At 47.9% G+C, this 13,420-nt stretch overlaps 1 protein-coding gene across 3 annotated transcripts in view; it reads left to right on the top strand.

Moving 5' to 3' along the window:
- Positions 1 to 13,420, top strand: part of WARS1 (tryptophanyl-tRNA synthetase 1) — a 94,172-nt gene that overhangs the window by 64,391 nt on the left and 16,361 nt on the right. For all 3 annotated transcript variants that reach the window (XM_088465155.1, XM_088465154.1, XM_088465153.1), the window contains exons 7-8: positions 2,550 to 2,650; positions 2,754 to 2,866. In XM_088465155.1, the coding sequence (XP_088321281.1) occupies positions 2,550 to 2,650; positions 2,754 to 2,866 (214 nt within the window). The remainder of the gene's footprint in view (positions 1 to 2,549; positions 2,651 to 2,753; positions 2,867 to 13,420) is intronic.

Below are 13,420 nucleotides of genomic sequence, written 5' to 3'. Positions count from 1 at the left end.
ACCCCGATGTAGCTCCATCCATATTATTTACAGCTCCACCTACCTATGTCCCATCCCCCTACAAGGGGGGCCATGTCTACTTTGCCAGTACCGGCCCTACAATTTCTGATGGCAGCCCTGTATGTAGCTACGCTCATGGAAGGCAGACACGGACTCCAAGAAAGGCCTAGAAGTGTTACCCTACAATGGGGAGATCCTGTTTGACCCAGACCTTGACAAGATTGGCCTCGGATTACATCTCTTAGGTCGTTTCATCCTCAAAGAAAACCTAAAGGGTCAGTCCTTTCTAAGGCAGTCAGCTTCCTCTAGGGCCACCCAGCCCAGGACCAAGCAGGCCTGGACCACCAGACGCCCTTCTTCAAAATCCGAGGATGAGACGGGTCCCAGAGTGGGAGGCCAACCTCTTCAATTTGGCCAGTGCTGGTATCAAACCACCATGGATGCTTGGGTAAGAGAAGTGGTCTCTCACAGGTACGCCCTCTCATTTCTTCAACGGCCACCCCACCAGTTTTTCTACAAAGGCCCGCCTTCAGACCAAAGCAAGGCCTTACAAATCCAGAAAGCCATACAGTCCTTGCTGCAAGAAAGGGTAATTGTGCCAGTCCCGCTATCTCAGTGGGGGACCAGTTACTATTCTACTCTTTCTTGTTCAAAAGCTGAATGGGTCTCATCAGCCTATTCTCAACCTCAAATCCCTGAACAAATTTCTCAGGATACCCAGGTTCAGGATGGAAACCCTACGCTCGATCATCCTAGCTATGGAGCCTGGGGACTTTATGGTATCTCTGGGTATTCAGGACGCGTACCTATAACGCCCTCACATCAGCGATATCCGGTTTACTATACTACAACAATTCCAATTTCAGGCTTTGCCCTTTGGACTGTCCACTGCTCCACGGGTGTTTACCAAAGTTTTGGCTATCATGGCGGCCCACCTGCGTGGTCAGGGTGTCCGACTGTTACCATATCTGGACGACCTCCTGCTCTTAGCAGGATTCCCAGAGGTGCTTCACCGCCATCTATGGCTAACCATTACTTTACTTCACAAGAACGGATGGTTAATCAACTGGAAAAAGTCCTCCCTGAATCCCTCACAAAGAATGATTAATCTGGGAGCACTGCTGGATTCTCAGGATCAGAGAATCTTTCTGGCGTCAGACAAGATCTCCACACTTCAACTACGAGTGCGCAGATGTCTCCACAGTCGCCGGGTGTCGATCCACTCAGCAATGCAGGTTCTAAGATCCATGGTGTCTACCTTCGACATGGAGTATACTCAGTTTCATTCCAGGCCTTTGCAGAGGCTGCTCCTCTCCAGGTGGAACCGGTTACCCCATCGGATCAAAGCTCAGACAATGGTAGTCTCTCCAGAGGTGCGTCTGTCCCTCTTTTGGTGGCTACAGACATCTCATCTAACCATGGGTCGCCCCTTTTGGATCTCGGACTGAGTACTCCTAACAACGGACGCCAGTCTCCGGGGCTTGGGCGCAGTGACCGGTCAACACTTCTTTCAGGGTTGCTGGACATCGGTCGACTCAACCCTACCAATTAACATATTGAAACTTCGAGCTGTCTACAGGGCCCTCATACTGGCTCAGAATATACTTCACGGAATACCTGTACAGGTACAGACCGACAAAGCCACAACAGTGGCTTACATCAACCATCAAGGAGGCACTCGAAGTTGGGCAGCAATGACAGAGGTGTCATGCATTCTGACATTGGCTGAGGGTCACCTCCCAGCCATCTCTGCGGTGTTCATTCCAGGAGTTCTAATTTGAGAAGCAGACTTCCTCAGCCGTCACAACGTGCATCCTGGGGAATGGTCTCTTCACCAAGAGGTTTTTCAACTGCTAGTGAGCATATGAGGCCTCCCAGAGGTGGACCTCATGGCCTCCTACACAATCTCAAACTGCCAGTGTGCAGGTCCAGAACAAGAGATGCCGAGGCAACTTTTTGTAGACGCATTATCAGTGAAGTGGACCTTCCAGTTTGTGTACCTGTTCCCTCCAGTCTCCCTTCTTCCTTGAGTTCTTCGTAAGTTCAAAAAAGACGGAGGCACTGTCCTGGTGGCTCCATCTTTGCTCAGATGTCATTGGTAGTCAGATCTTTGGAGTCTCTCCATCGACACTCCGTTCCTGCTGCCTTAACGACCGAACCTGTTGTCTCAGGGTCCTTGCCTGGGTCATCTGTCTTTGACGTGTGAACTACAAAGATTTTTCGGAGTCTCAGTTCAGATTCCAATGTGCGTAGCTGTGTACGCACCAAAGATACATTACTTTGTCTAGACTTACAAGTTTGAATTGAATTGTGCTATGACATAAAGATATAGATAAATGGATATGGTCCCTTTGCATATTTTCAATTGTGTTTCTATACTTCAAACTGGTGTAGATGGCATCAATTTAACGCTAGTGGGTATGGTGTAAGGAGAGACCATTTTTTGCTGTGGGGGGTTTATATTGATGTTTTTTGTTTTGTTTGTTTTTTTGGAGTCACAAAAATAACTAAACCTTTTTTAATGCAGTTGAACCATTATTTATTTTAAGGATGAGTTCTGGTTTCTACAAAAATGTTGTACAAGTCCAGAAGCACGTGACTTTTAACCAAGTGAAAGGGATATTCGGCTTCACAGACAGCGACTGCATTGGTAAGACGTTGACTCCCTGGTGGATACCATGGTCGACAAAGCTATAAATTTGTAAATGTCATGATTGTATCTGCTGCCTGACGTGTCCTGTGTTGTGTTGTAGGTAAAATCAGTTTTCCTGCCATCCAGGCCGCACCATCTTTCAGCAGCTCCTTCCCAGAAATATTTAATGGCCGAAAGGATATACAGTGTCTCATCCCATGTGCTATTGACCAGGTACAGAACCTTTCTGTGATGGATGTATAAACTATCCCACTATCTTCTTGATAAATTAGAGTGTGCATTAAGAAATAGTGGTAGCCATTTGTGCTAGGAATTGGTGACTTTTATGAGACTCACTGGTGTAACTTATTTTTAGGCTGTATTCTCATAATTTGCTCAGCTCACAGAATATTTGTTTTGGGTACTTTTTATCCACTGATTGCCAAAGACGTAGCAGTCACAGCTGTGCTTGTCTGACAAATTGGAGGCCACCTACATTGGTTTTCAGTCACTGCCACAGCACCCTAACCTGTTTCCGTTAGGCATGCTCTAAGAACATCACTTACAAGCTGATTCCTCCTTAGACACATAGAGATTGTCCCGGTGGCGAGCTAGTGACATACAAGAAGCCCTGGTGACTCCATCACTGTTATTTGTGTCCTGTGTAAGACATATAGAGATATGGCTCATATTGCGAGCTATAGTTTCATGTGATACTAGTTTGTTAGTTACAAAACCAGTTCCCCTATGACTTTTAACGAAGTTATTTGAGGGCAGGAAATGCATACATAATTAATCCCATTGCTGCCACCAATTATGTCGGGGACCTCAGCAAGTATACCTGACTGTGGTGCAACTCTGTAATAGACAGAACGTTGTAATACATTATTTTACCGTCACCACTGATGGTACTTTCTCAAAAAGGGGCCACCGGTACATCTATAACAATTGTGCAGGCTCAGCGACACAACTCCCCTCCGTTAACTGGCCTGCGCCCGGTTTTTAGCAATTAACAGTTATAGCGTAACCTCTATCTCAATTACACATGCTCGGCGTCACAGATGACCACACAGTTCGCTGAGACGCCTCCTGCGTCTAGTAATTACTAATAGATAAAACTTAGTCCTATCGGTCTAATAATCTCTTCACAGACTGGGTTTTGAATCCTATATGAAATAAACTAATAATGAATGCTTTATTTACAGAAGGTGTAAAATGCTTAAGATGGGTACACACTGGAGCAATATGAGCCCGATACGTTGTTTTTAGCCAGCGTGTGTTAGCAATATCCTTCATTACATCGTTCTGATGTGTACCCGCGGATACGATATGTTGGTCACTGTATTGTGCGGGTACACATTGCTCCAGAGTGTATCCAGCTTTAGTTAAAAGGATGTTACAAAGGTAAATGGTTACAAAGTACATCCATGTATTGCGATTTTCAAATACAAAGGTATAAATTTATAGGATTAACACTCAGATAATCTGGGCTTGGGGCACAGCAGAAGTCATGGAACAGTCCCTCAATCAGATTGAACCCCAGTGTCTGAACCCAGAACAAAGGGTGCTCATACCTTTTTATGAGCTTCCTTCCCCTCCTCGTGATGTCACCACCAAATATTGGCTGACTGGCTGACCAGCTAATTAAATCTGGGCAATCACAGAATTGCCCAAGTAACATTTTATCTTGGATATTAATAATTGTGCATAACTTCCCCCACGGAAGGATTATCTAAAATTAGAGATGTGCGGTTCTCCAGAAATCAAAATCCACCCGAATTTCGTCAATCCGGAAAAATCAGAGTCGCAGTTCTGATCTTTTCATGGTTCAGGATTCGGATTTTAAATCCGGATTTTTGGTTTTGGATTGCCTAAATTACATGATTTTAGCTTTTTTTAAAAACTGTTTTTTTTTCAATTACAAAAAACCCAAAACACTTGAGGGTGGGTTTGCAAAACCAAAACACAAAGATGAATCCAAAACACAGGGGTGAACGCACATCTCTACCTAAATATGGGGTGTTCACATTAATCCCTGTTATTATAGCGATCATAGGACTATAAATATCATGGGTTTGTGATGGCGTATTGCCGAGATCTCATATCTGTGAATCTGTACTTCTAAGTGGTTTGCAAATCGCATCCTAGCGTTCCAGCTAGGCTGTTTTAGCGGGGCGCGACGCCCTGCCCTCCTTCTGGAGGGCAAAAAGCACCCTCCACAACGAGGGCAAAAAGCGCCCTGCCCCACCGCCTGCGAGTGCCCTCTTCTCCTGCGGGGCACAGTGTTCCGCGGGTGGGGAAATGTGCGGTGACCAGTTCACCTTTGCCGCGCACACAGATGTGCCCTCTCTAGCTCCAGCGGCCTGCCTGCCGCTGGAGCTAGGGTGAACACTAGCATCCAATCTGTGAACAGACGTGATATCTCTTTATGGAAAGTTGGACTCTCCTAGTGATTATAGAATGATGAGGTTTTGGATGAAAAATGAATCTAAGACTTTTTAATCTGTGCTTAAGTCTAGTTACAGCTGAAGGCCAGACTGAATACACATTGGTTTGACCAGGCACTTTAACTCCGGGTCCTCCCACTCAATGCCCCAACTGGCTGCAGCTGAATTCGGTTTTTTGTTAGTGCCCGAGGGAGTCGTGTTCTCTATTGAAGGCCATGATGTGCCTCCTGGTTATGTTTTAACCTTTTGTTTTATACGTGTCCTCCTACATCTATCCTAGTTGCGCCATATAATCCAAGACGATTGACTCTATTCCCTTGCTATGCACTTTTTCCCTAATTTTGCTACTATTCCTGCTAGAATAGTTTATTGTCGCAAAGGAATTAGCATTAAGTTGTGGGTAAAGCATAATGACGCCTGGCACGGTTCACTGGCATCGGACCTGTCTTTGCTTTTACCCTAGATTTTGTACTTTTTCCTTAATTTTGCAATTTTATTCCTCCATTGTGCTACTTTTTTCAATTTTGCATCTTAGTTTGCTTATAGTGTACTAGGTACTTAGGATTGGTGTTTGGTGCGCCTAGTCGCAAAGTCTGTGGTGTAGCAAAAAGGGTCTATTTGAGGATAGGTGTAGGTGGACATTCCATTTTCTGGGCTCAGGAGCCAGACTGTTCAATTATGCCAATTACTGTATAATTTTACTGTCAGTGAATGTTGTTCTTCAGGGAGACAGGGTCAGAATGCTGTCTCTGAGTTTTGTGGTCGGATCATCAGGGAATCTTACCTGCCTGTTAATATGTGAGAGTGATATCCGTTCCTTGTCAGGTTTGCGATCCAGTCTCCGCATTACCGGTTCATGGCTCTTCCTTATGGCATCGCCACTGCTTAAAGGCTTTTTACCAAGGTTATGGCTATTATCGCAGACCACCTCAGAGTCAGGGGGGTGAAGGCCATCCCCAATTTACATGACCATCTAGTAAAGCAAACTCACTGGGCATATTTTTGGAACATGTGAGAGAGGCAGGACAGGTTCTGGAATCACTTGGTAAGATAATAAAATATGCAGAGTCCAGTCTAGTCCCATCTCTCAGAGGAGGCTTTTTTTTCTGAGGATGCTCTTCAACACTACAATTTTAGAGTTTCTTCTTCGGGTTCCATAGGGTCACAGGAATTACCTTGGGGTATGTGGTTGGAGTGATCCAGCACCAAACAGTTACAAGCTTTAGCTCCCAGGATGCACTGGGTCCTCCTCCATATATGCCCCGCCCCTGGTTACAGGTACTCAGTTCTTTACTGTTTGGTGTGCGGGATTCAGAGGCACCTGGTTAGACGGGACTTTCCCAAGCTTTGTTTTTTTTTTCTCCAGAACAAGCAGCGGTAGGTGTCCTAATGGATGCCCGTGCAGCTGCTCCATCTACCCCCGCAGAGTTTTACCAGCGATGACGCTGGGCCCAGGACTGCAGCGGGGACACAGGTAAGGTAAGGTGGTTCCCCCTCTCAGTGGAGACCTGCCGGAGGTTGCTGTGGTGGGGAACCAGGGCTGACTGCTTCCCCACTAGACCACCGGGGCATATAAGTCTGCGCTGGGGACAGTGGCGGTGGCCAAGTTAAAAGCTAGTGCACCAGGAGGGTTGATACAGCCTAGGGGAGGTAGACTCTCCCCGGCAGCCCCTCCCCTAGCTCAGAAGCTGATCCAGTGCAAGGATTTTGTGCCTCTGGGTTGTGGCTTCCGGCCTCCTTTGTATATGAGACGCCCAGAGACCACTTTCAAGTGCTCTACTGTCGCTGCAAATCTCAGGAGGTTTGGTCAGTCTCCCTGTATATCTCCTTTGGTGGCCAGGTTATACAGCGGTTTCTCCCTCTGGATCTATCTCGGAGATTAGGAGCGTCATTCATCAGTGGATGTTCCTCTCTTGCAGGGGCGGTTAATGCAATCATCATTATTGAAAAAGCTCCTAAAGCCTAATAAACCTGGTGTTTAGACACCAGAAGGTGATTTAGGCTGGATTATTTTAAACTGAACAGCTCACTGAGTTTATGGGGGAAGCATGGAACTCCCCAGTTAACTGTTCCAGATTCAAAAAATACTAGTGTTGTTTACCCTCTCCCACAGGGAGAGTGTATTAAATGGGAAATCATCCTCCCTACTGGGGATTCTTACATGACACCTTCCTAAAGGGTCACTCCCCAGAAGTTTGTCTGCACTACTCCCCATCAGATTCTGTCTAGGCCCTTGCCCTCTAGTAGGTCATTCATGCCCTTCTAAATTCAGAAGGTGATAATCCTGGTTCCTCTAGCTTTCAAGAAAGGAGTTATTACTCATTTTGTTTTTGATTCAGAAGCTAAATGGATCTCATTGCTCTATTCTGAATCGGAAATCTCTAAACAGGTTCATTAATGTGCCCAGGTTTCGTATGGAAACCCTGCGGTCCATTATGCTGGCAATGGAACCTGGGGATTTCATGGTTTCCTGGACATATGGGAAGCATATCTGCATGTACCTATTGCGCTATTCCTCCAAGGGTTTCTGAGTTTTGCTGTTCGTCAGCAACATTACCATTGCCCTTTGGTCTGTCCACAGCCCCTCGAGTGTTTACCAAGACAATGGCAGTCATGACTGCTCATCTCAGAAGGAGTCAGGATACTGCCATACTTGGACGACCTTCTGATATTGGCAGTCTACGAAGGTTTTACAACAACTTCTCCAGCTGACCACTGCCTGTCTACAGGAGCAGGGCCAGATAATCAATTGGAAAAAAGTCTTCCCTTTCTCCAATACAGCAGATTGTACATCTGAGGGCGCTACTGGATTCCCTGGCACAAAGGTTCTTTCTCCCAGTAGACAAGATTTTGGCTGTATAATTACGGGTGCGCAGATTGCTCCGCAATCAGAAGGTATCCATTCACTCAGCAATGCAGGTCCTGGGGTCCGTGGTATTCACTTTTGACATGGTGGAATATGCCCAGGTCCATTCCAGGCCGCTGCAATGACTGACTCTCTCCCGATAAAACGGACAGTATCATCTTATGTGGTCCAAGACGATCCTCCTCTTTCGGGAAGTTCGGTTTTCCCGATCATGGTGACTGAAAACATCTCATCTGAACAAGGGTCATCCCCCTTTTTTATTCCAAGGTGGGTGCTCCTCACCATGGATGCCAGCCTTCGTGGTTGGAGAGCGGTGACATGCCATCATACCTTTCAGGCAAGATGGACTACTCCGGAAAGTCAACTATCCCTAAACATCCTGGAACTTCAAGCAGTGTATAAAGCAGAATATCCTTAAGGGCAGGCCTGTCCAGATTCAGGCCGACAGTGCGACCGCAGTAGCCTACCTCAATCATCAGGAAGGCACGCGAAGGCGGTCAGCCATGAAGGAAGTTGCAAACATTCTGGTTTGGGCAGAACATCCTCTTCCGGCAATAGTCATCCCCGGAGTCCTAAACTGAGAAGCAGACTTCCTAAGTCATCAGTACATACACCCCAGGAATGGGCTCTTCATCCGGATGTCTTTCAGGTCCTTTTGGACAAATGGGGACTACCAGAAGTATGCCTGATGATTTCACGTCACAATCACAAGATCCCCAGGTATGATTCCACAACCAGAGACCCCTCAGCCGCCTTCGTGGATGCTTTGGCTGTAAGATGGGACTTCAATCTGGCATACCTATTTTCTCCAATCTACCTCCTCCTAAGGGTCTTCAGGAAATTCAAACAAGAGGGCGGCACAGTAATACTGATAGCTTCTGCTTGGCCCAGACGCCATTGGTTCACCGACCTTCAGAGTCTCTCCATAGACACTCTTTGGCCTATGTTAGAACAGGGTCCCTGCCTGCATCCAGACCTTCCTCGTATGTCTTGGATGGCATGGCTCTTGAGTCTTCCATCTTAAGAGCCAAAGGATTTTACTAGCTCTGTAATTCAGATGATGCTTAGGGCAAGAAAGCCTTCCTCTGCCCGCATCTATTACAGAGTTTGGCACTCATTTTTCAAATTTGTTCCCATAGAAAGTATGACCTTACAGTTTTTAGGGTCTCCCAAGTGCTCTCTTTTCTTCAGGCTGGGTTAGACCTCTGTCTTCGCCTGGCCACCCTGAGAGTTCAGGTATCTGCACTATCAGTTTTGTTTCAGCGAAGGATCGCCCTCCTGCCAGATGTTAGAATGTCTTTGCAGGGTGTTCTGAGGGTTCAGCCTCCCTTTGTTCCTCCGGTAGCTCTGTGAGATTTGTCTTTGGTTCTCGGGCTCTTGTGTAACCTACTTATGTTCCTCCAGTTGTACTGTGGGTCAAGAACGTCCTTCTCCAGGCTTTGCAACAATTACCCTTTGAGCCCTTGCAGTTAGTAGACTTAAAGATGCTGATATGGAAGATTGTTTTTCTCCTGTCCATCTCTCAGCCCGTAGGCTATCAGAATTGGGAGCTCTCTCATGCCGATTGCATTTCTACTTCAGGGTCCATAGGGGGTCCACAGGGTTGACCTTGGGGTATAGGTTGGGAACCAAATCCGGGCACCACGCAGTTAAAGCTTTTAGCTCCCAGGATGCACTTGGGTCCACTCTCCCTATAACACCGCCCCCCAACCAGAGGCACCTCAGTTTAAGTTGGTGCCCGGCCGGAGTCGGGTCACCGTTACTGCAGGGGGGCTTAGCAGCCCCTAAGCTTAAAATTTATTTTAAAGAGTTTTTTTTTTTTTTTTTACTACTCTTCAGAGAGGCAGCATCAGACTGTCCAATGGACGTCTAAGCTGCCGCTCCTACACCCCGCCGGCACTGCGACGCCAGTACAGATCTGGGGATCGCAGCGGGACCCCAGAGTCTGTACTAGCCGGACTCTGGAGGAATCCCTGGGCTGCTGCCGGATCGACGGGGACAGGTAAGTCGCGTGGTCACCGCTTGCAGTGACCCACGTGTACATGCAGCCTTATGCCTCCGGTCTCTGGGGACAGACCGGAGGCGCTAGCGGTGGCGGCAGGCTCCCCCTCCATGGAGGCATACCCCGCGTGTCCACTAGCCCACCAGGGATTATAGCGGGAGCTGGCATCCCGGGGGGTTAATTGCTAGCCAGGGAGGAAGCCTTCCCTGTCTAATGGCTCCTCCCCTCAGCTCAGCGCGCCTTTCAATGCTACAGTCTGGAGTCGCTGAGCTGCTTCCTCCGCGGGCCACGCTTCTTCTGAGGTCTCCGGCGGCCATTATCTCTCGGTGGTGCTGCAGAACTTCTAGGATAGTAGTGAGCTCAGTCCCCCTGCGTACCTGGCCATTTTGGGTGAGTGTACACAGCGCTATAGCCTTCCCAGACACTGAATCTGGGCAGTTGAATGTAGCGACATTGTGCAGTATATTATATGTCATGCTTATGTATGTATATATATTTTTCTGCATTGTATGTGACTTATGCTAGTGCTGACTGTCTGCTTTTTCTCTCACCTGTCAGTGTATATCTATCCCTTTTCTTTATCTGCCCTAATACAGGTGTTTCTGGGGTGGTTCTGAGACCTTATATATATATATATATATATATATATATATATGTTAATATTTGTGAGGTTTGTCACATACTGTTGCGTGCTGCACGTTGCCATATTTTAGATGGAACTGTGAGTTGCATACGCTGATAATGGGTCCCTGCAGCTAATTTTAGCGTCAGTCAGGACCGGTATGGCGCTGCTTAATATTTCCGTCAACATAGTCAAATATATCTGACCAGGAGATGGCACACGATACGGCACCCATTATTGCTATCCTGCAAGTCATAGCCTGCAGGTAGTAGTGCGGAGGATTTTAACTCAGGTTTATGTATGCGGCGCCATCTGGTGCCGGGCCCCTTGCACGACCCCCTTAAAGGGCGGTTTATTTCCCAGGATCCTCTCCTTTGAGGATCGCCGGGCGGGCCCCATTGTCGTCACTCGCTTGGAGTTACTTCACCATACTGCCCTTTTCAACTCGGGGTATGTCGCAATTTCTTGCAATTTACCCCTGTGTCACAGACTATCGCTCCCTGCCGGGGTTTTTCACAGTACATGAATTACCTCAGATACCACATCGGTCTGACGTTCCCCTTGCAGGGATTACCACAACGGCCACCCTGGTGGATGTCGTTTTCTTGCGAAATACTAAATGGCGTGATATACGCCCTGTGGTTACTTCCCAGTGGCTCTGCCGTGAACTGGAGGGTGTATTCGACTCTTTCCCTCTCACATGGGGGGAGCCGATTTCAAGTATTATTATCCCTGCTTTGGAGCTGGTAGCCAGGTTCATTCTGGATATAGAGAATTTCGATACTGCACCTGTATCATACATTTCCCGTTTCAGCCCAGCGGGTGGATCTCATGGCGAGAGTCTGGCTGTCGCCGGATACGAGGAGTCACAAAGGCCTCCTGTTTCCCATTCCCTGAGGGTCCTCACAAGTAATGGAAATCTCCTTCTGGGGTGGATTTGTATGTTATTCGTCGGGTTACAGGCATTAATCTGCCTCCCATCCCGGCCTGGACGGATTTTACGGATCCGTAGGTGGTAACTTTGCCTGAAATCAATTTACTCGTTTTCAGGGCCTGTTGCCCGTCCTACCATGGCCATCGCATGGTGATGCTTTTGTAACGTTTTTCCCCTCCAACACGTCTGGGGTTCAAATATCTTTTGCCGTTCACATAAAATATGCAGTGGTCATATGTGGGATTACCTACATTGGATGCCGGTCTTCTAACTTTCAGGGTTTCGGCTGCGACTGTATCCGCCGCAATACCCTATGGCTGCGTTATGGGAAAGCAGAGGTGCAGACTCCTTCCATGGGGAAGATCTTGTTTGGTCCTGACCTTGACAAGATTGTTGCAACCTTGGCAGTATCACTAATGGAGAGATACCGTCTTTAGCTACTCCCACTACATTCGGACTAACTCTGTTAAGTCTTTTTGTCCTCAGGGTCAGCCTAAAGGCCTGTTTTTTCCTAGGCCGTGGGCCTCCACGGGGGCCACCATATCCAGTACCGAGCAGTCCTGGACTTCCGGACGACCCTGCTTCTACGCCTGAGGATAAACCTTCAGCCTGACGGGACAGGTCTACATCTGGGGGATTCCAGAGTGAGGTACTGATTCTCAACGGCCTCTCATTGCTCAGGCGGCCTCCTCACAGGCGTTGTTACACGGGCCCTTCTTCAGACCCGATCAGGGCCTTACAATCCCAGAAAGCTATACAGTCTTTACGGTAAGCAGAGTTATTTCGGCCAGCCTCACTATCTCAGCGAGGGACTGGTTGTTCTACTTTCTTTCTGGGGCAGTGACCGACTGGTCCTCATTTGCCTATACTCTGTCTCAAATCCCCGAATCAGATTCCAAGGGTACCTGGACTCAGGTGGAATCCTCCATGCTCCATCATCCGACGTTTGGAACCTGGGGATTTTATGGTATATCTGAGTGTTCAGGATACGTACCTACGGGTACATACAGAGCCCTCTCATCAGCATGGGTTCAGGTTTGCTGTGCCACAGCAACACTTGTAAGTTTCGGGCTCTGCCTTTTGGGACTGTCTTCAACTCCACCGGGGTTTACCAGCTTTATGGATTTTCTGACAGTTCACTTGTTCAGTGTATCCGAATGCTCCTTTCTCTGGACGGCCTCCTGCTTTTAGCAGGATCACCAAGGTACTTTACCGCCAGGTCAGGATAACTGTGGCTTCTTCTCGGCACAGATGATTAGTCAACGGAGAAAAAGTCCTCCTTGTATCCCTCACAGGGTTTTCGTCATCTGGGAGCACTGCTGGATTCTCAGAATCTGAGAATTTTTCTGGCGTAAGACAAGATCTCCACTCTTCAACTTGGAGTGTGCGGATGTCTCGAACGATGATGCTTTCTCCGGAGGCGTGTCGGTCTCTGTCCGGGTGGCTATGGCCATCTCGTCCAGGGTATTCTTTGCTACAGACAGTGTCTGGTCCGCATTCATTTCGGGGAAGTTGGACGTCTGTCGCTTCCGCCCTGCCACTTAACTTGTTGGTACTTTAGGCTGTCTTGGGCCTTCACTCTGGCCTAACCCATATGTCACGGTAAACCTGAATAGGTTCAGTCCGACAGTGGCTTCCGTCTAGGCAACACTGGTAGTTGGGTGGCAATGACAGGAATGTCATACATTCTGACATAGTCCAAGGGTCTTCTCCTGGCCAACTCTGCAGTGTTCATTCCCGGAGCTCTCCATTGGGAAGTGGGCTTCCTCAGCCGTTACGACGTGCATCCCTGGGACTAGTCTCTTCTCCAAGAGAGGTTTCATCTCCTGGTGAGCAGAGGGGGCCTCCCTGAGGTGATTGATCCTCATGGCCTTCTGACTCTATCACACATTACCGGTGTTACAGTCCAGCTCTAGG

The sequence above is a fragment of the Taudactylus pleione genome, unplaced genomic scaffold (assembly GCF_031769625.1).
Source record: "Taudactylus pleione unplaced genomic scaffold, aTauple2 ptg001874l, whole genome shotgun sequence".
NCBI lineage: Eukaryota > Metazoa > Chordata > Amphibia > Anura > Myobatrachidae > Taudactylus > Taudactylus pleione.
This window is presented reverse-complemented; position numbering and strand designations above follow the sequence as displayed.